Genomic DNA, 26,847 nt, shown 5'->3' with positions numbered 1-26,847 from the left:
ATCCTGAAAAATGGAACAAACATACAGTCAATTGCTGACAATCTTTCCATTAGTTTGAACAAAATTACAACTCCCTCTCTTCCAGCAGATGATTCCAGAGATTCTAAAGTTGTCGATAACGGAATGACAACTCCTTCTGTTCTTCCGGTGACAACCGTGGGTTCAAAAATGTTGATGAAAATACTTGCAATATCTGCTGTTACCGATGATAGAATGACAGACTCTAAAATCACCAACATCATGGTCAACACATCAGCTATTCCTGAAAATGGAACCAATGATTCTAAAGCAGAACTGACATTATCTATTCCTGAGAATGGGACAAGGGTTACTAAAGTATTAAGTGAAGGATTAACAACACCCTTTGTTAATGAAGGTAGTTCCACAGATTCTAAACTCTTGGAAACAGGATTGACTAATACTTCTGTTCTTCAAGATGGGAAGATGGATAACATCTTGGATAACATCATGAAAACATCCAATGCTTTTGAAAGTGTGTTCGCAGATCCTAAAATCTTGGCTGAAGGAATGAAAACAACCATAGTTCGTGAAAATTATTCCATGGATTCAAAAATCACAAGCAATGGGGCGAAAATGTCCTTGATCACCAAAAGTATTTCCATAAGTTCCAATGTAACATCAACGGACACTATCCTTGAAGATGGCACCACTGATTCTGTATTTTTGGATGAAGGATTGCCAACAGTTTCAAACACTGACGTTGTTCCTACAGAACCTAAAACTTCAAACACAGGAATAGCAACATACATCAACCCAGATGAAGCATCCTCGGTTCCAAGTATATTTAACAAAGACATGACAACATCCACTGTTTCTGAAGAAAGGACAAATAATTCAAAAGTCCTGGGGAACAAGACAGCAGCCAATATTTCTGAAAATGAATCTATGGATTCAAATGTCCAAAACCATAGGCTGACAATGCCCTCAGCTGCTGAGGACATTTACACAAGTCCTAAAATTTTGCATGATAAAATGGGAAATTCCTCTATTCCAGTTGATGTGACTACAGAATCTAATACTTTGGATGAAATAATGACAACAACCTTTATCCCACAAGTTACTTCCACGGAAGCAAATCTCTTGGAGGCAGAAATGACAACACAGACTATCCTTGAACAGGCTTCTGGCAAATTAGTTATTGGAAGAATAACTTCTTCTGTTCCTGTACTTGCTTCTACAAACACCTTGGATAACAGAACCATCATATCCTCTGTTCCAGAAAGTAAAGTGACAAATTTGAAAGAATTTAATCAAATAATGACACAGTCGTCATTTCCCAAAAACACAAATATGCAAAATAGTACAGCAGCACCTCCTATTGTTACAGATGCTTCCACAAAAGCAGAAGCCTCAGCTAATGCAAGGACTGCTCTGTCAGTTCCTGATGGTGAGACCATGCTTTCTAGAACGTTAGATATAACAACCACAGCATCACTTACTTCTCAAGGTAAGATAACACATTCTAAAATATTGAATAAAATAACATCAACTGACACCATTTCTGAAATGAACATCACGGATTATTCATTCTTGGATAAAAGAATGACTGCAGCCTTTACCACAGAGGTTGCCTCGATAGAACCCACACACTCAGACAGGCAAGTAACAACACCCACTGTCCCGGAGGAAGCTTCCCCAGTTCCTACGACATTGGATAAACGAATGACAGCATTCCCTGTTCCTGAACAGCAGACCAATGATTCCAAATTACCAGATAAAGCAGCAACAACACTTGCTCCTGCAGACAGTTCTGTAGATACAAAGCTCTGGAAGAACGGGCATACAGTGTCCTCTATTACTGAAGACATTTCCACAGGTTTTAAAATCTTGGACAACAAGATGACAGATTCCTCTCTCCCTGTAGATGTGACCACAGATTCTACAACCTTGGGTAAAACAACAACAATGGCCTTTTTCAGAGAAGATGCTAAAACGGAATCTAAAATCTCTGAGACAAGATTGACAACACACAGCATCTTTGATAAGGCTTCAGGAAGTTCTACTACACTGATTAGTGGAATGACAGATCCTTCTATTTCGACAAACTCTTCTACAGATTCACAAATCTTTGATAATAGAATCATCACATCCTCTGTTCCAGAAGGTGAAGCCACAGATGCTAAAATCTCTCACCCAATAATGACATCATATCCCAAAGATGCAAATACAGCATCCACATTCTCGACTAAGAGAACAACAACTCCCACTGATCATGAAGATGGATTCCTGAATTCTAAAATCTTGGATAAAGAAATAACAACTTCTCTTCCCAATAATGGGACCATGAATAAAGAAATAACAAAAATTCCTTTTACTGAAGATATCACAGGTTATAATACTTTGAGTAAAATATTGTCAACCACTATAGATACTAGAAATGCTTCTAATGATTCCAAAATCTTGGATAGTGTATTAACAATTCCTTATATTTTGGATAATGGGACCATAGATTCTAGAATCCTGGACAGAAAAGTAATAACCACTGTTCCTGAAAATGATTCAGAAGTAATGGCTACACTTACAGTGTCACCTGTTCTTCAAGACACAATAATGTCTTCTAAGGTCCCATATGAAACAATATCAGCAGTAACTGTTCCTGAAAATGGTACCATGGATTCCTTATTCGTGGGTAATGAAATAACTAAAGCTTTTATGACAGAAGGTGCTTTCATTCAACTTAAAACCTTGGACAGAGAAAATGCAACACAGATCCTCCCAGAAGAAATCTCATTAAATCCTAGTAAATTAGAAAAAGGAATTGAAAGTCTCTCCAGTCCTGAAGATAGCACTAAAATTAAGTATAAATTAGCAACAACTGAAGACAATTCCATTGATTCAGAAATCCAGAACAAAGACACGACAATGCCTTTGGTTACTGAAGGTGTTTCTATGAATTCTCAAATCTCTGACAACAATATGTCAGTTTCCTCTATCCCTGCAGATGGGAACACTGATTTTAAAATCTTGGATACAACGGTGGCCACAGCCTTTATCGCAGAGGATATTTCTACAGAACCAAAAATCTTGGTTCATGCAATGACAGATTCTTTTGTTACAGAAGATGGAACCACAGATTCTAAAATCTTGAATAAAGGAATAACAACTGTTTCCAACGATGATTCCACTGATAAGAAAATCTTGGATGAAGGAGTTACAACACTACCTGTATCTCTAGGTAGCATAACAGATTCTAAAATACAAAGTGAAATAACATCAACAAGCTCTGATATCTTGGGTAATAAACTGGCAACATCCGCTGTTGACGGGGATGTTTCCACAGGTTCAGAAGCCTTGGATAATGAAAAGACAATCCCGTCTGTTCCTGATGATGCAACCATGGATTCTAAAACAATAGATGAAAGAATAACAACCATAATTCTTCAAAAAAATTCCACACATACAAAAATCCTGAACAACCAACCAACAGTTCCCTCAGTTCAGAAAGATGCTTCTGCAGATTCTATGGTCTCGGATAAAGGAAAAGCATCAACCACTGCCCCTGTGCATGAATCCACAGATCCTAAAATCATGCCTGCTGGAATAACAAATTTTGCAGTTCCTGAAGAGCCAAGGATAGATTCAATGTCTGGTATGCCCCAAAATGGGACTATAGGTTCTCAAATCATGGATAAAAGAAAAGTAGCATCCTCAACCAAAATATATAGTTCCATGAGTTATGAAACCTTGGTTAAAGAAATGACAGCAACTGCTGGAACATCCACAGAATCCAGATTTTTGAATAATGGAACAGCAACTCATCCTGAATCAGGATATAGGAACACAGTATCTAAAATCTTGGGCAAAGGAATGACAGCATCTTCCATTAACAAACGTAATTCCACGGATTCTAAAGCCTCGAATAAAAGAGCTACAGCATACACTATTCCTATTGCTTTTTCAAAGACTAAATTCTTGGACGAAGGAACTGTAAAGTATTCTGTCACTGGGTATAGAACCATGGAGTCTAAAGTGGTAAACAAACTAGGAGGGGGCACAATTCCAGAAGATGGCCCCAAAATCTCCAAGCTCTTGCATAATGAGAGAATAACAAGCCCCACTTTAGAAAAAAGTGTTCTTCATCTTAACAGCTTCCATACTGCAGAACAAATACAGCCTACAATTCGTCAGGAAACTAGTTCCACTGGTTCAAACTTAAACAAAAGGGGAATATTACAATCCGTTGTACCTTCACATCCTGTAGCATCAGATCCAATATTGAAAACCGTGGAAATGGCACAGGTCAATGTCATGCAGAATCCTGTAACAGTGGAACCTGTTAACTTAAATATAGAAGTAAAGATCAGTAAAGAAGAATTAATTGCTACAAATTCAAAGATAAAAAGAGAAAATATAAAGCCCAATGTTCCTGTTAAATATGAGGTAACAGATTTTAACATAAATTAAGATAAAACCATGCAGGTTTTCAATTCCCAGAATTCACAGTAAATAGTTTTTCTATTTTAAATATCAAAAAATCCAATAATGCAGAACCATTGCTTCAGCAATTATATGCTTGCTAATAGAAACAGTTATTTTAAAAAAACTTAATAGTCCACATTGAAGGTTGAATTCACCTCAATCTCCAACTGTAACTCCACAGAAAAACATTTTAAAATTGAGGTTTCCTGCTTCCGGCACAAATCTGCAAAGGATGGAGTTTTGTGCCGGTTATTTCTCAAGTATTCGAGAGAGAAGCTGTCACTCGAATCAGAAATAATTTGGTAAGTGCTTTAGGCTCTCAGTAGAAGCCAGCACTCCCTACTCTTCCATCTCCAGCGAGAACCCCTTAGCATTTAATGCCACTGCAACTTCTGAATGCAGAAAAACAGCAGTGAGAGGACTGTATCAGCCTGGTGCTTTCAACAGGAGAAATTTACAATGTTTTTTTTCACCCCAATGCCTTTCTTTGAAAGTGTGCTCTATATTCATCAGCAGCTCTTTTAGTCAAATAAGCTATTCATTGGAGAAAAAAAACACTAATCTGTTATTTTTCATAGGTCCCTAGTCCTACTAGGAGTGATATCATGGTAACTGAACCAACTCACGAACGGAGAAATCAGATAACTGGGAAAACCCAATCATATGAAGGTAGGACATGCAATTTATTTGCTGTTGATTATAATTCATGTTGAGGGTATCCATGTAGGAACTCAGAACAGAAGAAAACATTAAGCAAAGGGCTCCAAATATGCACAAGTAAAAGGAGCAGTTAAAAAAGTGTTTGAAAGAAAGAGGTGGCAATGGCAATCAGTGATTGTTGCATATTCAGAAAGGAAGCTCCTGTAATCTATCGTTTACAGACATGTAACCCTTATATCCTGATCTCAAATTGATCCATGACAAGTTATAAAACTGAATTCAGTAATCAAAATCAGATTTATTATCGTTTCCATAAGGCATGAAATTTGTTGTTTTGTGATAGCAGTACAGTGCAAGCACATAAAGATGTATAACTTACAAATAAAATAAATACTGCAAAAAATAATGTAGGATAACACCAGAGAAGAAGCAAACATGCTGGAATTCTTCTGTAGGGACACGGCCACTTCAGTAATGTGACATAACAGAACATGGAGGCCCTGGTGAAGAAAAAGAAAGTGGCACATATCAGTTATAAGCAGTTAGGGTCAAGTGAGGTACTTGATGGGTATAAGATATGCAAGGGAAAATTTAAGAGAGAAATCGGGTATGCTCAAAGAAGGCATGAGGTTTCTCTGCAGACAAGGTAAGCAAGAATATTAAAAGTTTCTAGCGCTATATTAAGAGCAAAAGGATAGCAAGGGACAAAAGTCTCAAAAATCATCATTATCATCATCTAAGCGTGGAGCCAAAGAAGATGAGGAAAGATCTGTATTTACTATGTAGACAGACACAGAGACTGCAGAATTGAGGAAACCAGATCTGGATTACAACAGAGGTGGTGCTGGCTTTCTTAAGGCAAATTAAGGTGAATAAATCCCTAGGATCTGACAAGGTGTCTATTTGGGCCTTGTGGATGGCTAGTGCAGAAATTGTAGCGGCCCTAGCAGAAACATTTAAAACATTCTTTGCCATGGGTGAAGTGCTGGAGGATGGAGGATAACTAATGGTGTTCTGTTTAAGAATAAGCCAACAGATTATAGGTAGTGTGAGTCCTACATTAGACACGGAAAAATTATTAGAAGTTAGTCTAAGGGACAGGATATGTAAATATTTGGATAGATAGGATCTGATCAGGGATAGCCAACATGGCTTTATGTTTGGTAGGTCGTGTCTAACCAAACATATATTTATTAGAGGAAATTACCAAGAAAAGGCAGTAAACATTATCTATACAGACTTTAACAAGGTCTTTGACAAAGTCCCACAAGGTAGACTGGTTAAAACATTAAATTGCTTGACATTCGGGATGAAGTCATCAGTTGGATTCAACATTTGTTTCGTGGGCAAAGACAGTGGTAGTAGGTAGTTGCTTCTCTGACGCTAGGTTTGTGACTAGTGGTGTGCCTTAGGCTCATTATAGTTTATCATCTATATTAATGCTTTAGATGACAATGGGGTAAGATGGATCAGTAAATTTGCAGATTACACCATGATGGGGGGTGTTTTGTGGATATTGAGGAAGCTATCAAAATTTGCAGCATTTTCTTGGACCTTCTGGGAAAATGGACCATTGAAATTTAATGCAGACCAGAGTAAGGTGTTGCACTTTGGGACGACAAACCAGGAAAGACTGACACAGTGAATGGTAAGGTTTTGAGGTGTGCAGTAGAATGAAGGAACCAGGGAATACAAACCCATAATTCCTTGAAAATAGCATCACAGGTAGATGAGGTTGTAAAGAGAGCTTTTGGCATATTGGCTTTCATAAATCAGGACTCTGAGTACAGGATATGGGATGTTCTGTTAAAATTATATGTTACTGAGGCCAAATTTGGAATTCTGTGTGCATTTCTGGTCATATATCCACAGGAACTATATCAATAAGCTTGAAAGAGTGCAGAAAAAAATTACAAGGATGCTGTTAGGACTGGAGGACCTGAGTTATAGAGAAACGTTAGGACTTCATTCCCTGGAGTGCAGGAGAATGAGATCTTAAAAATGTATACAAAATGATGTGGGGTATAGTCAAGATGAACGTATGCAGGCTTTTTCCTCCGAGGTTGGGTGAGATCTAGAGGTCATAGTTTTAGAGTTGACATATTAAGTGGGAATCTAGAGAAGAATTTCACTCAGAAGATGATGTGCGTGTAGAACGAGCTGTCAGCAGAAATGGTAGATGGGAGTACAATTGCACCATTTAAGAGAATTGTGGATAAATGCGTGGATGGGAGGGATATGGTCCAGTAGCAGGTAGACGGGAATAGGCAGAAGATTAGGTCGGTATGGTCTAGATGGTCTGAAGGACTGTAGTACTCTGACTTGAATAATGCTTTAACACTGCATCTCTATGCCACATGACAATGAATATCACAAGTGGTAAGTTGTCAATGAATTATATAACTAAACATGAAATGACAAGTTTCAACAAGTGTTAACAATTATGAAATGTGGATGATTTCTTGATTTTAAAGTCCAATTATTATTAAAATTATCATTTTAGACATCCTTAATGATTCCAATTTGTGTAATAAGAAGCCTTCGGATGCTATGACAACTCTACAAAATGGAACCACATATATTTTTAGAGGTAAGATATTAAAGAAGCTTTGTAGACATAAAAAAATCTAAATGCTTCTCTTTTCTGATGTTTGGCTGCACCTCTTGGAGAGTGTCCATGCCTCAACTCCGGACAAATCTCAGAAATTACACATGATTAAAAATGGATGGACAGATCACAAGCTGATTTAACACAGAGAAATGATTTATGTTTGGCTCATTTTCTTTAATCCAAAGGGAGTGAATGCGAATCAGAAAGGTCAAGTCTGCTGAAGTGGAAATGTTACACCTGCCCAAATGAAACTAACACATTGATGAGGAAGATTGGGAGATGATGTTGAATGTTTTCCAGTAGAATATAGGATTAAGTAAATTGGAATTTAAATCCATCTGTCTTTGCCAATATAATGGCATTAAGTGCTCAGTGCTGATCATATCATTGATTATTTGCCTAGCAATCATTAAGTAGTAGCAGAATCAGGTTTATTATCACAGACACATGTCCAGTAACATGGTGTTTTGTGACAGTACAGTCAATACATTACAAATTATAATATGTTACACCAGGAAATATAAAAAATAAGTAGATCAAAAAGAAAGCATAGCGTTCCTGGTCTGTTCGGAATCTGATGGTGGGCAGGAAGAAGCTGTTGCTAAAATGTTGAGTGTGGGGCTTCAGGCTTGTCCCTGATGGTAGCAATGAGAAGTGGGCATGACCTGGATGGCGAGTGTTCTTAATTTTAAATATTGGTGAATACCAGTTATCCTTTCCATTTGACAAAGCTGAATTGTGGCTTAACTTTATGTTTTCAGGCCATTTATTTTGGACAATAAGCCAGAAAGGACAAATATTAGGACATCCTCAAAGGATCAGTGATGTGTGGGGCATTCCATCCCCAATTGACACCGTTTTCACAAGGTGCAACTGCCTTGGAAATACGTACTTTTTTAAGGTAAGTTTCTTTGTCCTATTCCTTGTCCAATGAAGAGATCAAAATAACAATGGTGTTTGTAATTGCTGTAAAGCAGAATGGCTGCTGATTTAACATGTTCCCATGACTAAGGTCCCCTCTTACAGCTTTCATTCTAAAGATGCAGAACACAAAAAGTAACCTAGGATCTTTGAAATACAAGATCAATTTGTCCCACACATTGTCATTTCCCTCTGGCTCTGCAATTTATTTATCTAATTTGATTCGGAAGTTTTTGTAGATTCTGCTCCATCACCCTTTCAGACTGTTCAGTCTTGATATTACGAAAGGATTTTAGCCTACTGTTTTCATTTTATCTAAGCAATCAATTACAAAGTTGCTGCTTACAAGAACTGCAAAAATCTGAATCGCAAAGCAACCATACTGATGCAGAGCATCACAAAATCATGCAAACCTGGGTCTCCAATTGCACCTCCAAATTAAGACTATGTCAGAAAGGCGTTGGAAATTACACTCCTACGTTTGCAATCTATTATCCATAATCTCTGCACTCACCATTGAGGCTAGACAAAAATAAACCAAGGTGGGATGTATGAATGATTGGCATCCTGTCACACTCACCTCAATCATAAGCAAATGCTTTGAGAGGCCGGTCAAGGACTACATCTGCAGCATGTTACCACCCACACAGGACTCCCTACAATTTGCATACCAACATAACCGATGAACAAATGATATCATAATCACAGCTCTACATACCATCCTCACTCACCTGGAAAGGAGGGATGCTTATGTTAGAATGCTGTTCTTGGACTACGGTTCAGCATTCGACAAGAAGCTTGGACACCTTGGCCTGTACCCTGCCTTGTATAGCTGGATCTTGGGCTTCCTGTCAGATCGCCGGCTGGTGGTGAGGATGGGCACCCTCTCCTCTGCCCCTCTGACCCCGAACACAGAAACCCCCCCGAGTTATGTCCTGAGCCCCCTCCTCTACTCCCAATACACTCACGACTGTGTTGTTGTGCACAGCTCCAATCCGCTGATCAAATTTGCAGATGACACAACATTGATAGGCCTAATTTCCAACAATGAAGAACTGAATTAACTTTATTTCTTACATTCTTCATATACATGAGTAAAAATCTTTACGTTACATCTCCGTCTAAATGTGCAATCACAGTCATTTATAATAAATGGAAGTCAATGTAATATAGAATACACACAAATCAGCATGAGTCCATCAGTCTGGTGGCCTGGTGGAAGAAGCTGTCCTGGAGCTTGTTGGTCCTGGCTTTTATGCTGTGGTACCGCTTCCTGGATGGTAGCAGCGGGAATAGATTGGGTCTGCAATGATCTTATGGGACCTTTTTACACACCTGTCCTTGTAAATGTTCTGAATAGGAAGTTTACAACTACAGATGCGCTGGGCTGTCCGCACCACTCTCTGCAGAGTCCTGTGATTAAGGGAGGCACAGTTCCTATGCAGTGATGCAGCCAGTCAGGATGCTCTCAATTGTGCCCCCGTAGAAAGTTCTTAGGACTTGGGGAAAGTTCTCAGGATTTGGCTTACAGAGAAGTCAATGCCGTGACACAGTGGAAAACAACCTCTCTCTCAATGTTGAAAAAACAGTTAATTATGGATTACAGGAGGAATGGAGACAGGCTAGCCCCTATTGACATCAATGGGACTGTATTTGAGAGGGTGAGTATTTTCAAGTGTCTTGGTATACACATCACTGGGGATCTCACCTGGACTGTACGTACCAGCTGTGTGGTTAAAAAGCACAACAGCACCTCCTTCATCTTAAGGTGGCTGAAGAAGTTTGGCATGAATCCCCAAATCCTCAGTACTTTCTTCAGGGACACCATCATTGAGAGCAACCTGACTGTGTCACCGCCTGGTCCGGGAATTGTACTACCCTTAATCACAGGGCACCGCAGAGCACGTTGTGGACAGCCCAGCACATCTGTGGATGTGAACTTCCCTCCGTTCAGGAAATTTACAGCAGCAGGTGTGTAAAAAGGGCCCGGAGGATAATCAGGGACTCCAGCCACCCCAACCACAAACTGCTTCTGCCTGGCAAATGGTACTGCAGCATTAAGGCCAGGACTAGCAAACACCGGGCCAGCTTTTTTCACCAGGCCATCAAATTTATCAATACACATTGATCTGATTGTATACAGAACAATTATGTACACAATCAGTTTTTAGGCAATATCCTACATTTTCTTTCCTTATTGTTGTACATAGCAAAGGAGATGCAACATAAAAGATTTTTACTCCCTTGTTGTGAGATGAATGAAAAATTTTTTTTAAATCTGATTCTAGTACACAAGCTACAATTAAGAGAGGTGGTGAAAGAGTACAGGTAAAATGCAGAGAGCCTATTCTCCAAGAATGATACCACAAAACAATGAACTGCTTTGTTTTGATCAACACCTGATAATAAAAATAAATTTGTATTGAACATGCCCACAATTAAAATCAAAAGGCAACTGTCATAACCAGAGGTACTTTGTGTTCAATTCGCCATGTGTTTAATTGGCCATGGGCTCAGCTTCCAGCTGATTGGGGGGTGGGGGGGGGGTGGAATCTTGTAACACCTCTAGCTTTGCAAAAACTATGAAGAAATTGGGAGCAGAATTGTACTTGGAAATACTTCTTGGTAGGTGACTCCTTGTACTCAAATTCAGGTACTGTAAAAACTGAGCAGTGTGAATAACAATGAATTCCATTTATTGAACTTCCTGCAAATGTATCCAATGTACAGCAGAATGAGTTTTAAAAAGAACCAAATGGAATGTGTTAACAATGCGACGTATGTTTAATTTGAATTCCCACCTACTTAAGTGTGTCAGTTTATTAATTGCATTTCAATAGAAACTTCTCTTAAAGCATCAATTCTTGTTGAATTTATAGGGAGACCAGTACTGGCGATTTCAGAATGGGCACATGGACAGTGGCTATCCTCGAAAAATTGCAGCCGGTTTTTCAGGATTGAGCGGCGAAATAACGGTTGCACTTTCAGTGGCTGCATACCGTAACAGACCTGAAACAGTGTATTTCTTCAAAAAAGGTTATTTCGGTTCCCTTGTAAAAATGTTTTCCCTATTTATTTTTTCTGATTAATGAATGCTTACACATGCAATCATCGTATTTTAATGTTTGTCTTCCAATGTACACTATTTGATTACTAAACATCAGACATTATTAACTAGAGCAACCTGGGTTTGATCAAAGGTGTTCTGTGCAGAGAACTCATGTTCGCCTTTTAACTGTGGTACTCAGTACCCATGTACTCAGGTTTGCTTCCCTATCCCAAGGATGTTGGTATGTGAATTGGCCATTGAAAATAGCACTAGTGTAGGCAAATAGAACTAGAAATTAAGGGGATTTGCAAGGAATGAGAGGGAAATAAGACATGGATCGGGACTGATTATACTGCTTTGTTGTGAGTTAGCATGGACTTATCGGGCTAATTAGCGGTCTTTCATTTTAAGTAATTCTCCTTAAGTTTGTGCAACTGCAGCTGCACTATAAATGCACAAAATTTGGGAATTAATTTTCATAATCAAATGTATTCTGTATTCCAGGTGGATTATACCAGAAATACGTATATCAAAGACCCATCACATCTTGCCCACTAGAACGTACTCACAGCCCTATTTATCAGGTGGCAAGACGTTACAGGCGGCAAACAATGGTTGCCATGCAGAAAAGCAGGAAACTTCAAAATATAGGTACAGAATTCTTGTGTGTGCAGATTCAGTAACTAAAGTACATGGTTTTGAAGCCATCTTGTAGAGTTCAAAGTTAGTCAACTCCCAAAACAATTAAAATTTAATATTTGACTGTCAGGAATATTTTCCGTCATTGGCTAGGCTAAGATTTATACGCTTTGAGTATTAAGGAAAATGGAAATGCCAATAAACAATTTTACTGAATTAAACTGAATTTTATTTGGCTCAATTACTACTTTTGTTGTGCAAATATAAAATTTAAACTTTGTTCTGAACACATTCTTAAGTATGACGTGCACAACTATTCAAAAATTATAGTTATGGAACAGCAAATCATATACTTCCAAAAAAAAAGCCACAATGGATAATTTTGCAGAAAGCACAAAAATAAGCACATTGCTGCTATATACGTAGCTATTTATGAGTTTCACAAATGTTGATCTAATTATTATAATTGCTTAGAAATTAAGCAATTACTTTTTTAATATCTTTTTTCAGGTGCAAGGTATTTAATGGCATAATCGGGAATGATGCTAGTGTTTCAACCCATTGATGAATTGACCTGTCTGGACTTATTTTTAAAAATCAAAAAAAAGATTTGCATTAGAACAGATCAGAAACACCTGTTAATTCTCCATTTGCAGTTTTTTGGTGAATTCTGCTCCCCCCCCCCCCCCCCGCCAAACAGATACTATCAACCTTTTGGATAGAATGTCTAAGTAGAGCAATTATGGAGAGAGAAAAATGAGGGCAACTTTTTTTTAAGATAAGCATCGGGCTCTTACCGTATAGTTAAAATTAATGCAAATTGTCATAAATCTTGAATGTATCATTAAAACTGAATAATGTTGAATGATCCCTCTCACCCTAGGTAGCTGTATTTGAAGCTAATATTTGGGAACATTAGTTGAAAGCTATTTCTACAAGATCCGTTTGTAGTAGTGCTTACCAAAGTAAATTTCTTGTCTCCCATATTTACATGAAGTTGCTGGAAGATTAATTTCCTAATTGCATACCAAGGCAGATTAACTGAGATTTGCCTGGTAACATTACATCTCAGTCGGAAGGCAGTGAGTTTGTCCCATTCCAAAGAACAAAAATCCAAAGCTGACTATCCTGTGCAGTACTGAGAGATTGTTGCATAAAAGAGCTGCCGTAGGATGAAATCACTGAAAGTCCTGTTGCTGTCAGGAATCTGTGAGTTCCTTTGGCATTACTTCAAAGAGTGGAGAAGTTTAAATTACATTCTAGCCATTGAAAAAAAAATTCATCAGCAGGCTCAAGTTAATAAGAACCAGAAGTATGCAAGTTAGTCACTGTGCTCCTATGCTTCAAAGAACTTATCAAGGCATCATGTGAAGTTCTGGAGTAGAACGAGTTGTTCCAGAATGAGTGACTGAACTGGGCAGAGCTGAATCAGCTCAAAAGGAAAGGAAAATACATTAACTACTTCCCTTGTGTTACACAATAAAATAATTTACCTTCCACTACGTATCAACTTTCTTTCAGCTCAACTTTCTGTTGAAATGTCAATAAGGAAAAACTGGCATGGCTTTCCTCTAACAGTCACGTCAGCCATTTCAATTCCAAATCCTGGACTTCCAGAAAAATATGAATATTATGTGATCTCACATGGTAAGTTCAGCTTGATTTCTTTCTGTGCACTTGGCTATCAACAGGATATTTAAGAAGGATGAGTAAAACTTTTACTCTATTTAAACAAGTTTAACAGCAGCTGTCAAAAGTATTAGTCTTTTCAGTGAAGGGAGTATTTAGACATGCATTACTAAGCAGCAGATGTTTGTTAAATCATCAGGTCAATAAACTGGAAGTATGAAAGACCATAAACAGTAAATGCCTCTGCCTATTTATTAGTAAAAAAAATGTTCTTTTAGAGGTTGGGATAAAGGTAATTTTCTAATTACCAAGATGTGGAAAGTACAGTATCTGAGAACACAGACCATTATATTGGGACACCAGTTTTTCCACCATTATTTTAATAAAGATTTAAATTCCAAATTTGCACAAAACATTAAGAAGCCCAATTAGTTGCAAAAAAAAATTTTTAAATCACTAAAAATATTGTGGGAAGTAAACTTACTGAAATACATCTCTTGGTGGAGGCATGACATCATCCTCCTCCTGGGAAAAGTGGAAGAGAATTCAAAATATTTGCTTAAAATGTAGAATTGAAAGCATAAAAAGAATTGGGCATATTAATGCACAAGATACTAAAAGGCATCAGATAAAAACAGAAAGAATAAAATGAAAACTGGAGACTTCAAGTAGTCCTGCAACACTGAAAAACAGCAGTTAATTTTTTTTACTTCAGTACTTGCCTGCACTAAGCCCATACCCCTCAATTTCTTAACATCCAAGAATCTGTTCTAAAAATACTCAGTTTCCTGAATAGGTAATACACATCAATTTGGTGGAACTGTTACTCCTCTGCCCTGCATGGCTAACACTTGAGAGTAACTGGTATTACAATCTCCAGCCAGAGAACATCATTGCAGCCTCAGTCTTCTAAGCGTGAGAGAATAGGCCCAGACTTTCCTCAGATAACAAGATTCTCAGCACAGGAATTAATCTGATAAATTTTGTTGCATCCATTCCACTACAGATATTTCCTCTTTTAGGTAAGAGACCAGGCCTGTACATTCCACTCCTAAGCAATTTCACTTGGGTACCACAACATATGATCATAAAGCACCAATTTTGTATATCCTAAGAATGTGTGCTTCAGTCTGGTAAAAACTCAGCAGCAGTACTTGGCACCTTATCTCAAAGATCTAGTGCCCTTGAAACTTAATACGACTAATTTACTGGGATAGCAGAATTTGCAGCACTATATAATGGAGCAGAGTTGTACAAACCTGACTATGTACTTCAAGTTTAGAATTTTCGAAGTGACAAGTTTGAAATGGTATGGAACCAAATTAATTTCGTCTTCCTGTTTTTAAGACCAAAGGCATTTTTTTTGTTGAAGATAGCAATATGCACAGATAAAAGCATAAGGTCAATAGAGTTTGTGTGCAAAAGATTAGTCTTATTCCAACATCATAAAGAATTGTAATAATACTGTTAAGTGTTGCATCATCCAATCTTTCAAAGAAAACAGCTCACAGCACCTCTTGCATACCCAAATCAGACAGCATCCAGAGAGAGAGAGAGAGAGAGAGAGAGAGAGAGAGAGTATTTCCAGCATTTTTATTTTCATTTCAGGTTTCCAGAACCTAGAAAATGTTGCCTGTTGATTTCAGATGCAAATGTTGTTTATTTGAGATTAAAATTATGGAATTGACAAAGGTTCTATAATCCCTTCAGTAGAGATAGTGGGTGAAAAATAACCCTGTTCTTACATTAGAATCACAAACCACGAATAGAAGGAAAAAAAAACCTCCTTTGTAGTAAGCTTGCTTATTAAAAGTTAAAACTCTGACAAGAGCTTCCTTCCTATCGTCTCCACCCTGAATGATTTGTCATTGAAGATATTTTAACTGTATAAAGATCGGATGTATAGTATAATCAAAAGAACTTACTTTGCTAACTACAAGCGAGCAATGTAAGCATTTCAAATTTCAATTTTACATTGTTTTAAGATCCTTTCCAATCCACACAGTAAAAGGAAGCAACTTCTAGTTTTAAAACTAAATATTTCATGTGTCTGATCATTTCGTTTACTTCTCTCCATTTTAGCTAAATCCTACAGGGTTGATCCAGTGAACCAGAAAGCTACTTATATGAAAAGAAGTATAACAAAGGATGTGTACAAATGCCTTTAACAAAACCAAAAACATAAATTAAAAAGGAAAGCATTTTATTCTTCTATGGAAAAAGACTAACAGAACAGGAACCCACAGATGTTGGAAGTTCAAGAATTTGTTTTATTTAGCAAGAAGCCAAACCAATGACTAGACATCAATACACTTCACATGGTACATGTTCTTCAACTATGATTTCCTCTGTTTATGCCTCTTCTTCCTCCCATTGAAAGGTTCATACCTGGAAATGGGAAACAATAACCTGGAATTATGACAGAGAATAATTGCTTTATAAAATGAATTATTTCCTTGTTGTGTTACAATATAACCATGTACAATTAAAAACTGAAGCATAAATATGTAGCCTTTTTATATATTGCAGATTGCACACTCCAAAATGTTTATTTACTGGTAAATTTACAACTCTTGAAACCCTGATCTGTTTAGCATGATGATAAGCAGTTATTTAACCCTTAGGTAGTGTCTGTATGGTGTTTGCAACTTCTCCCATGATCCAAAGGGTTTCCTTTGGATTCTTCCCACATCTTAAGGAGGTGCTGATAGGTTAACTGGCTACTGTAATTACGCCTTAGATGGCAAAACAATCAAAGGGCAGTTGATAGGCACCTGAGTGAAAATGAGTTGTAGGAATACACAAAAATGGGACTCCATTGGTGCAATGCATTTCTATATCATAAAAGAAGAATACTGTTATCTCAAGCATGACTTTCTCAAATGCCATTCCTTGGAATCAAATCTGCAAAGATCAATATACTTAACCTAGAACTGAGGCCATATTCTACCTAACAAAGATTTTTGCTGGGTCAGTTGGCTCCGTCACCAGACTGACTCTAATCTTAGATTTCCACCCCACCACATGCCTAAGAAAAACGTTCTCTGGTCTGAACAAACGTATGCAGCCCCCTGCTTTCTAATTCCATCTTCAACTTGTTTAATTCACTTCACCACTCAAGAACCACTCAGGAAAGGAATTCCTTTTCACCACTTTGCATGTACTCTTAAATATCATAAAATCCTATCTCAAAACTGCTGCCAAAAGACTCCAGTCAAAATCCTTCCTTTTTCCTGCTTGGTGTTCATTTATTCCCCAATAAAACAGGGTCTGACACAAAATGAAATGGTTCTTGCCTCTTCGGCTAATGAATTGTCGTCCTCGAGCTGCAATTCTCCCCATTTGTGGATAAAGTCGTACTCTCCTCAAAGGTTTAGGCTGTGTGATGGCAGCATCTATCAAAAAAAAACAAAATTGATATTCACAGAAGGGGATAAGCAAGGACATCAAGCCTAAATTAAAACACTTAGGATACTGGTAGCTTCAAGACAAACAACAGGTTTCTCGTGTTCTTTTTAATAAATAACCTCCCAAGGTGATCTTAACTCACCTGTACAGTAATGCCTCAACCACTGAGGTAAACTAATAACCTCTGAAGCAGAAGGCTACAGGTTTAAAACCCACTGAAAAGCCCAATACAAAACTAATCTGATATTCCAGTATGGTATGGAAGGAGTTCAGAATTGTTAGAGGTGTGGTGTTAAGAGGTGTTAAATCAGGGCACTTTTTCTCAATTGATTCAAGAAAGACACAGTATGATACGAGTTCCTAAAAAGAACTGGTGTCTTCTGTAATTTATGCTTCAATGAGCTCTTGCAAAAAAAGTTGATCATGACACTGCCACTTGTGGGACCTTGCTGCCAACTTTCCAGCTTTGCACTTCCATCAGATGCAAAGCACAATGATAAATCTCAAAGACTTAAGAGGTGTGATGCTGTGAAAAGGCCTTACAAAATTGCATATATCTTTCTGCAAAAAAAATTACACTAATTTTAAATATGCTTTTCATTATATCTTGTGGAACTAACAATATTGCTCCCCTCTGAATTTGTCTGCATTGACTGGCAATGCCTTTCAGCACAAGGGCACCATGTGCAATCTGCAAGCTGTTTAAAAACAATATACACAAATCCACCATAGCCTTCTAAAATTACATACCAGCTGAACTGGAAGGAGGATCCTGGCTAGTGGATGGAATATCAGCTTCGTCTGAAGGCTGGGCAGATTCTTCCTCCTGATGCCCTTCAATTTCCAACATAACATCTGAACTAAGACTAGGGAAGGAAAGGCACTTTTAGTTTATCTGCTAACCACTGTGGAGGATGAAACTTTTCTCATAAGATTCAATTTGAATAATTATAAATGAAACATGTATATTAAAGTCACACTAAAACAAAAAATAAACAAACTAAGCTAGAGCATAAACATGTCAATGAACCTCTAGAAATAAACACAATTTCCAATCTACAATTTGGACAGATAGTTGATTTGAGTTATGTTGATGCCTTTGAAGAAAAAGAAATAGGAAAGGAAAAAAGATGTTAAACCAAACTATCAAATGCGCAATAGCAGAGATCATTGATCTGATGAATACAATTCACTTCCTCAACCAGAATTAAGAAAATGCTTGGTAAATGTTAACTAAATGTACTTAAACTAAAATCATAACAAGCACAACCAAGGTGTCACAGTTAACAATTGCATGAGCAAATTTTCATCTCAGAATCCCACACTGAACATCCAGAACAGCTCTACACCCTTGGATCTGTAATTCTTAAATGGACCTTAATTGTTGTTCAGCAAAAATCCTGTATGCCACACTTCATTTACAATATTTAAAATGGAAAACGTTGCATTGTTCTGGTGAGCATGATTTTCCATCATACAGGTACATGTAAAAAGGGACTTGGGCTCTAACAGCATAGAATACATCATATAGTTGATGCTTTTATTTGAAATGTATATGTGTTGGGTGGCGCGGTGAGGTTTTTGGAGATCAAAGTAATAGAAACAAGATTCTGCACTGGATAGACAGTTTATCGTATGATTTGGTGAAAATAAGAGGATAAGTCATTGTTACATTCATTACACTATTCAATGGGCAGATTGGTATGGAAAATTGTTAAGTTTGATCTGTGAGCTATTATGCACAGCATAGCAAAAACATCTCAACAAACCAATTCCTATATAATGGCAAGCTGGATGAATTTTTATCTTGTCCCAAGACCTACGTTCCTTACACACTAGTCTTTGTAATTAAGAGTCCAAGAACATGGAAGCAGGCCCTTTAGCCTAACTCAATCATTTTAACCATAATGCATATCCAAGCTAATCCAATTCATCTGTATTCAATCCAGATCCTTCTAAATCTTTGATTTCCATCTACCTGTCCAACTCTTTTAAAAGATGTCATTTTACCTGCCTCAACCACTTATTCTGGCAGCTCACTGCAGATACATATCATCTCTTTGTGTAAAAAGAAAGCTGCCATCAGTTTCTATTAAATCTTTCCCCTCTCATCTAAAGCTGTATGCTCTAGCTCTTGATTACTCAACCCTAGGGAAAAAGACTTGTGCAATCATCTTAGCTATGCATCTCATGATTACATTCAATCTCTATAACATAGTGCCACTCAGTCTCCGATGCTGTAATGAACAAAGTCCTAGCCTATTCAACCTCATCCTGTAATTCAGGACACCCTTGGGCCCTGGCAATTTCCTTGTAAAACTTGCTGCATTCTTTCCAGTTTAATAGCGTCTTTAACCAGATGATAGACAGGATGACCAACATTGCAAATGCTGCCTCACCAACGTCAAGCATACCTAACATTACATTTATACTCTGTACCTGGAAAGATGAAGGTAACCATACAAAAAAGCTTTCACCATCATTGTGTCTACCTGTCACTGCAAACTTTCATGGAACTATAATTCCAAGGTCCCCTTGTTCTACAAGATTCTGCAAGAACCTACTACTCACTATGAACGTTCTACCTCGATTCGACTTTCCAATATGCCGCACTTTGCATTCAAGTAAATTAAACTTCATTCCCAAGCCCCTTATACAACTGACTAAGATCACGTTGTAATTCCCGATGACCTTCCCTGTTGATGATACCAGTGTCATCTGCAAACTTACTAATTAGGATTATATATTTTTTAACATTTTGCAGGCCAAGACATCAACATGAATAGAAGGGTGGGTCATCAGCACATCTCAATAAAAGGCACGACTTGTGCCTACGGCACTGGTTTCTATATATTCCATACATGTGTCTTCTGCAAACATACTGATCAAGCCCTCCACATTATCCACTTCTGTTATAAACAGCAAGGGTGCCAGCAATGAGACCTGTGAAACACCAATAGTTACCAATATCTAAATCATAAAAACAACACTCCACCGTCATGCTCTGTGCCCCTTGGCCAATTTAACACACTTTATATTCATCTGAACTTCCCCTTTTCCCTGGAACCTATGAGCCCTAGCCTTTCGGATTGGTCTCCCAAATGTGAAGCACTCAACTGAAAGTCCATGTAAATCACATCTTCTGCATTGTCATCACTCATATAAACTCTTGAAAATATTCAAACAGGTTGATGAGACAGGATCTGTCATGCTAGCCATCTCTGACCAGTCCCTATCTTTCCATATGCTCATGAATCCAGCTCGTTTTTCTAATTAATTTCCCTATGACTGTCATTAGGTTCATCTATCTGTAATTAATAGGCTCTATTCTTGCTGTCCTCCTTGAAAAGGGGAACTATGGTCACCATCCTCCAACCATTTAGTACCTCACATGTGGCTAGCAAACATCTCAAAGCCCCAGCAATCACTTCCCTTGCCTCCCATAAAAGCCCAGCTTACATCTCATCCTGTTCTGATTTGTCTACCTTTAAGATCACCAAGGCATTAATTATTACTTCCTTCTTTTATGAAGTCAATTTCCTTTGTAAATACCAATTAAAAGCTATGCCTTCTTTTTCCATAGTTGGTCAATTCATCTTTGATGCACAGTCCATTGAAAATTTAGTCAAATTAAATTGCTGAAGGCCATTTCCAAGAAAGTGTTAATTTTTGGGAAACTGTAACAAATTGATCAATTGTAAAGTCAATGATTAAAAATAAGTGCTGATCGTGAACAGCATTAGTCCTTCTTCTTACCCTTCCTGGTCTGCTCCTTCAATAAACACTTCATCACCATCATCACCACCTCCAGATTCAACTGTGCTCGACAGATTGCTCGTGGATGTTGCAACCATAGGAACAGACTGGGAGGCATGCTCTGTTATATCTGTTTGTGGTCCCTCACTGAAAACAGTCACTGAAAGGAAAAAAAAGTTGCTATGTATGTATATGGGGTTACAACATTTTTAAAACATCAACTGATGAGGCAACAAGTATGTAGTATTACTATACTTATTTAAGAATGCAAATACATTGAAAGTAGTTCAAAAGAAAAGCTTACCTACAAAAAGGAAAGGTTACCTTACAAGGGAATGTTTAGACAGGCTAGGCTTGCATTGCAGGAGTTTGAGAGAATCTGAGAGGACTTGACTGATCCTTGGGGGTCTTGAAAAAGTAGTATGCTTGTTTTGTTGAAGGAGAATCTAAAAGTTGGGGGGGGGGGTGCTATTTAAAAAGTGGATACCATTTTGAGAGAAGGAAAATAAAAATTTTTCTGGTCATGCATCCTTGGAATTTTTTACATGCAAAAACTCAAGGTGCCTTCAGAATCAATAACTGAAAGAATCCTTATATTGAATATGTAATCACTGAGTTCACCAACACAAAACCTCAACTATCATTGCAATCCACAGATAGTTCCATCTTACAAAGGGGTGAGGTAAAACAAAAAGCTATTCAATTAAAAAAAGACTCTCAACACAACAATGGGTTGAATAATCTCACAAGGTGTTCCTCAAGTCTAATCATTCAATGTCACAGCAGATATATAGCTTTTTTTTAAAAAAAACTTTTAAGTGCATCTTTCCCTTTCAATGCTGACATCTCCACTGGAATTGGCAGTTACTCTAATATCCAAACTCAACTTCACTAAAAATTCTTCATTCCTATTATAGAAGCTCCTGTGCAAAAATCACAGTAATTTGTGACAGTTCCAGGATTATGAAATGGAATAGTTACTTGCTAGATGTAAAGCTCAGGCTACTGAATTTTCAGATGCTGCCTTCTGCAGGTTGTTCGGAAGGAGGGATAGCAGAAAAATATCCAATTTATTAAGACTAACTTCATTAAGAGTTGCTACATACAGCAACCTCAGTGACAAAGTTATTTTTATTGTGTAGTTCTACCTTCTGAAGATTAAAAAGACTATGCTAGATGAGGTAATTCAAAACTGGCAATGTGTATGTTTTAGTTATTTTACAACAAAAAAAAAGCCCAAAATTGTACTGTATTGTCAAAAGCAACAAAGAAAAACTCATATTTTTAAGTTTCAGCAGAAAAGTACCAGCACATTGAAGTCACCATCCCTGGTGTAGTTACTTTTCCTCCCATTAGGGCAGTTTCAACAAATACATACCTGGTGCATGAACCTGCAACGGTGTGGTTGGTACACTGCGGCCTCCAGATTCATCTTCATGAACAGCAGCAAGGTAAATGGGAGTCTCATACATTCCTAAACCTGTAGGAGCATGGTGGGGATACTTTTAAACACAAAACCAACTCTTAGTGAAATCATGAGAATAAGGAAATAACCTGCCATTGATCTGATCAAACAATTAGCAGTAGATGATCTCACATTTGATGTTGATACTGCAGATGGGAAGCTGCATGCAACACTGGCAGATGGAATCTAATTTTAACAAGTACAAGGTGATACATCTTGGGAAGTCAATTATGGGTAGGAAATTACACTAAAAGTTAGGGAGCTCAGGAATACAGATACAAGGATTCACTAGAATGTTGCCCAAATTGGAGGACCCGAGATATTGGACAGGTTGGACAAGATTACGCTTGTTTTGAGTGGAGATGGCTGAGGGATGACCAGAAAGAATATATAAAATTTTAGAGGCATAGATTGCTTTTGCTGTGGTAGGAGAATAAAAACAAAACACAAGAAAGCATAGATTTAAAATGAAAGGAAAGAATTTGAAACAGAGTGACAGATATATAAGGAACTCACTGCCAGAGAACTTAACCAAATCCAGGACCTACCTGACTGACCAGTAAAATGTCAATTCTCTTCAGGATTACAATTTAGTTTCTAGGACCTCCACTGAGCATAATATGCACTGTTTATGTTGATGAGATTTAGAATCTTTTGTAAAATTATTACCTCCTTGTGATGCCAATTGTCCAAGATCAGACTGACTTGAACTAGTTTGATTCATATCTTCAGGTGGTCCAAACCTAAATCGAGGGACTCCTGCAACCTGGGGAGAACTAACCAGAGTTTCTGAAATGAGCTTTTAAATTCAGAATTGCACAGAAGTACATAAACCAACAAGTCTAAAACACATGGCAAAGCAACAATTTCCTAATTTTGAAAGCAACACATAAACATACCAATGTCATGGAAGAAGCACATTTCTTACTTAAAGCTCCCAAGCATTAAAAAAAGACTCCACAAATTCCCTCAACTAATCAGAACAAAAGACTGGCACAAATCTACACCACTCAGAATTTTACTTGTATCACTGTCCAAAAAAAATCCCGTTTACTCCAGACATTTTGAAAAGAAATGTTTGCTTTTGAAAAGAAATGCCTTATTTTGAATATAGATGGCAATAAAAAAGGAATATCCTTACTGAATGGCTTCTGCAAACCCATCTGATCGGTGGGGCACAACAAGTGTCGGTGTACTGGGCACCATTCTGTCATCTTCATCAAAAAAATGTTGCTGCTGAAAAGCAATGGTAAAGATGAGAGTTTGTAAAAATGTTTGTTTGTAAAAGATAGTGTTTGGAAAACAAAAGACCAATAGTAACAACAGTGGATTTGCTGATCATAAACATGGTATTTTAAATATGGCAACAGCATTTCAAAACTCAAAACTAATACCCCCTACACACACGACTGAGGGTGTGCTACATCAGTAATAAGATGGAGAGGAGACATTAATGCAGGGCCTTATTAATTTATGTTAATGCAGACAAAAGATCCAATGCCACAAATCATAGTTGTGCTCAAGACAAAACCATCAGAAAATAGACCAAAAATGGTTCACATTTTGGTTCACAAAATTGTTGATCTGTATATTCCAAAATGGTCAAACCATAAAAGACAATCCAAAGCAGCTTGAAGAAAAATGACCTCAACATGGCAATGCACAATTCTAACGTATACACTCGGAATTTGGTTACTTACCACACCTCCAATGCCTGGAGTAAGCTGAATCCCCCCTCGACTTGAAGAAGGTCGCCTCGCTGGTGGAAATCTCTGAGTAATACAAAAGATAATAGTCCAACAAAAGTTATGGAAAAATCAAATGGTATTCAACTACTAAAACAGTGTCACATACATCATTTAAAGTTTATGAAATTAACACATTTTGGAAGAGGTCTAGTTGATCAGGGCCTTGCAAAGTATTTTCCTGTACAACCTCAATTTAATACAAACCCAGAAACCAAAAATAGCAATTAGAGCTATGTATAATTGTCACCCAACAAAATTGACATTCACAAATATTTTAAAATGGTTTTGCTTACAAAATAAACATTAGCCTCAATATTTACTGTGTCTTGGAATTTAATATCTGTCCCAATTAAAAAATGGCACCTCCAAAGAGGTACGTAATGGAGTTTCAAACTGCATTTTTGTTCTGGTATACAGAGTGTAACCCAAAGCCACTGTTCTCTGACTCAGTGCTAAATCTAAGAACATGCATGATGAAAGCTGGATGTAGCTAAGCCCATTACTATCAAAGTATGCATACAGAATACAACTCGTCCTCCCGCAGGCAGCCACGAAACAAAAGAAACACCATGGAATCCACTCAAGAAGTCCAACACCAAACATGCAAAAAAAGAACAAATTGCACAAGCAAGTGGACAACAAATAGAATATCAAACATCAAGAGAGTAGCAGTCAGTTTAGTTCAGTTCTGTGTCGCCCCTCTAACCCACTTGTAGGCTGCAAGCCAAAGCATTCTTCGCTGTAATACCCCAGACCACATTGTTTGCCACAATCCAACCACTCAAAAACAGCAAAAACCAGAGTAATCAGAATCCAGGAACGTATACAACATGAACCCCAAAGCCCCCCAAAACAATTCCACAGCCTCTCTGGTCAATCCTTGCAATGTGGATCCCAAGATTCTTGCACTTTCCTCCAAAAGCAGCAAGCAAAAAGGAGAGGAAAACCGGTTAAACACAGGCGGATGGCACTGAACACCCACCCATACTTCACCCTCATCGGCTTCTTCAACCTTGCTCAAAGCCTTAATCAGAGGAAAGCAGTGGAGTTGATGATGGGATCATGCCCTCGACACCATAAGCAGCAACCAACTTCATTGGCCATAGCAATGGCTTCCAATGAGGACTAGGCTCCTGGACAAACACTAAGAAAAGGCAGCAACACCTCTGCCATGATTATTCTAAACACTGGTGCTCAACAAGGTTGCATCCTCAGCCCTGCACTCTATACTTTATCCATCCATGACTGCATTGTCAAATTCTGCAAATCTCCATTTACAAGTCTTCCAATGATACCACTGTAGCAGGTCACATCTCAAATAATATCTGGGAATATCGGAAAGAGACAGAAAGCTTTGTGACATGGTGTCATGACAACAATCTTTCCCACAGTGCTGGCAATAAAGCATCAGAAGGGGTGGGAGGTGCTCATATGCTCCTGTCTCCAACACTAAGTGGTTCAGAAGGTTGAGAGCTGCAGGCTCCTAGGTGTAAACATTAGTACATAGCCTGTTTTGATCCAAACATGATGTCACAGCGAAGAAAGCTCAAGAACGCCTCTACTTCTTAAGGCTAAAGAAATTCTGCTTGCTTCAGTCAACTCTTACCAATTTTTATCGATGCACCATACATTTGTCTTGATGTATAACAAAGAGAAGGCCTACAGAAAGGCAATAGTGCGACTAATAGAATAGTGCAAACACAACAACTTGAGTTTCAATGTGGATAATACTAAAGAGATGATCTTGGACTTCAGGAAAGTGCAGGCTGATCACTCCTCAAAGCACATAAACAGCTCCTCCATGGAGAGTGTTAGGAGCACCAAGTTTCTGGGACTGCACATAATGGATGGTCTCAACTGGTCCCTTAGTCAAGAAAGCACAACAGCATCTCTACCTCCTGAAGACATTAAGGTGAGCGAACCTTCATCTCCATCTTCCCTATCCTTACCAATTTTTACAGGTGTACCATTCTGGTTGAGAATTGCAAGCCATTTAACTGCAAGACCCTACAAAGTATTGCAAGGACTGCTGAGAGGATCATCAGGGACTCCTTTCCATCCATTCAAGATATTTATCAGGGTCAATGCTTATGCAATGCCCTTAGCATTGTCAGTGATCCCTCCCATCTGTCCAACAATTTAGACAGTAAGACATCGGAGCAGAATTAGGCCATTTGGCCCATCGAGTCTGTTCCACCATTCAATCATGCCTGATCTTTTTTTCCCACTACCATCAGACAGGAGGTACTGTAGCACTTGGACAAGAACTGTTAGGATGGGAACCAGCTTCTTCCCCCAGGCCGTGAAACTACTGAACTTCCTGCCACCACCAAGGTCTCACCATATATGAAGCACCAGTAGCATTTATCCTGTTTATTTTTTAGCTTGCGTCATAAATGCATCTTATTATTTGTTAATTTATTTGTGGTGTTATTACTTTGTGTTGAGTGTGAGTACATGTGCTGCATTGTGTACTCTGGTCTGGAGAAACGTGTTTTCTTGGCAGTATACATGTATGCAG

General features: G+C 38.0%; 2 protein-coding genes across 7 annotated transcripts in view; one reads left to right on the top strand and one right to left on the bottom strand.

Moving 5' to 3' along the window:
- prg4b (proteoglycan 4b) overlaps window positions 1–16,169 on the top strand; it is a 36,126-nt gene extending 19,957 nt beyond the window's left edge. For both annotated transcript variants that reach the window (XM_059984504.1, XM_059984502.1), the window contains exons 6-12: window positions 5,019–5,109; window positions 7,604–7,690; window positions 8,473–8,612; window positions 11,512–11,668; window positions 12,186–12,332; window positions 13,842–13,967; window positions 16,032–16,169. In XM_059984504.1, coding sequence (XP_059840487.1) covers window positions 5,019–5,109; window positions 7,604–7,690; window positions 8,473–8,612; window positions 11,512–11,668; window positions 12,186–12,332; window positions 13,842–13,967; window positions 16,032–16,117 — 834 coding nt within the window. In that variant the 3' untranslated portion in view covers window positions 16,118–16,169. The remainder of the gene's footprint in view (window positions 1–5,018; window positions 5,110–7,603; window positions 7,691–8,472; window positions 8,613–11,511; window positions 11,669–12,185; window positions 12,333–13,841; window positions 13,968–16,031) is intronic.
- The window catches only part of tprb (translocated promoter region b, nuclear basket protein), an 88,905-nt gene continuing 77,585 nt past the window's right edge, over window positions 15,528–26,847 (bottom strand). For 3 of the 5 annotated variants that reach the window (XM_059984497.1, XM_059984498.1, XM_059984500.1), the window contains exons 44-51: window positions 24,279–24,350; window positions 23,720–23,814; window positions 23,248–23,354; window positions 22,492–22,593; window positions 21,114–21,273; window positions 18,108–18,223; window positions 17,246–17,344; window positions 15,528–16,337 (exon numbers count right to left, since the gene is read on the bottom strand). In XM_059984497.1, coding sequence (XP_059840480.1) covers window positions 16,282–16,337; window positions 17,246–17,344; window positions 18,108–18,223; window positions 21,114–21,273; window positions 22,492–22,593; window positions 23,248–23,354; window positions 23,720–23,814; window positions 24,279–24,350 — 807 coding nt within the window. In that variant the 3' untranslated portion in view covers window positions 15,528–16,281. The remainder of the gene's footprint in view (window positions 16,338–17,245; window positions 17,345–18,107; window positions 18,224–21,113; window positions 21,274–22,491; window positions 22,594–23,247; window positions 23,355–23,719; window positions 23,815–24,278; window positions 24,351–26,847) is intronic. The other 2 variants (XM_059984499.1, XM_059984501.1) reach the window with 1 other exon arrangement.

Source organism: Hypanus sabinus, chromosome 11 (assembly GCF_030144855.1).
Source record: "Hypanus sabinus isolate sHypSab1 chromosome 11, sHypSab1.hap1, whole genome shotgun sequence".
Lineage (NCBI taxonomy): Eukaryota > Metazoa > Chordata > Chondrichthyes > Myliobatiformes > Dasyatidae > Hypanus > Hypanus sabinus.
The sequence above is the reverse complement of the archived record's forward strand: the minus strand, read 5'-3'. Positions and strand labels throughout refer to the sequence as shown.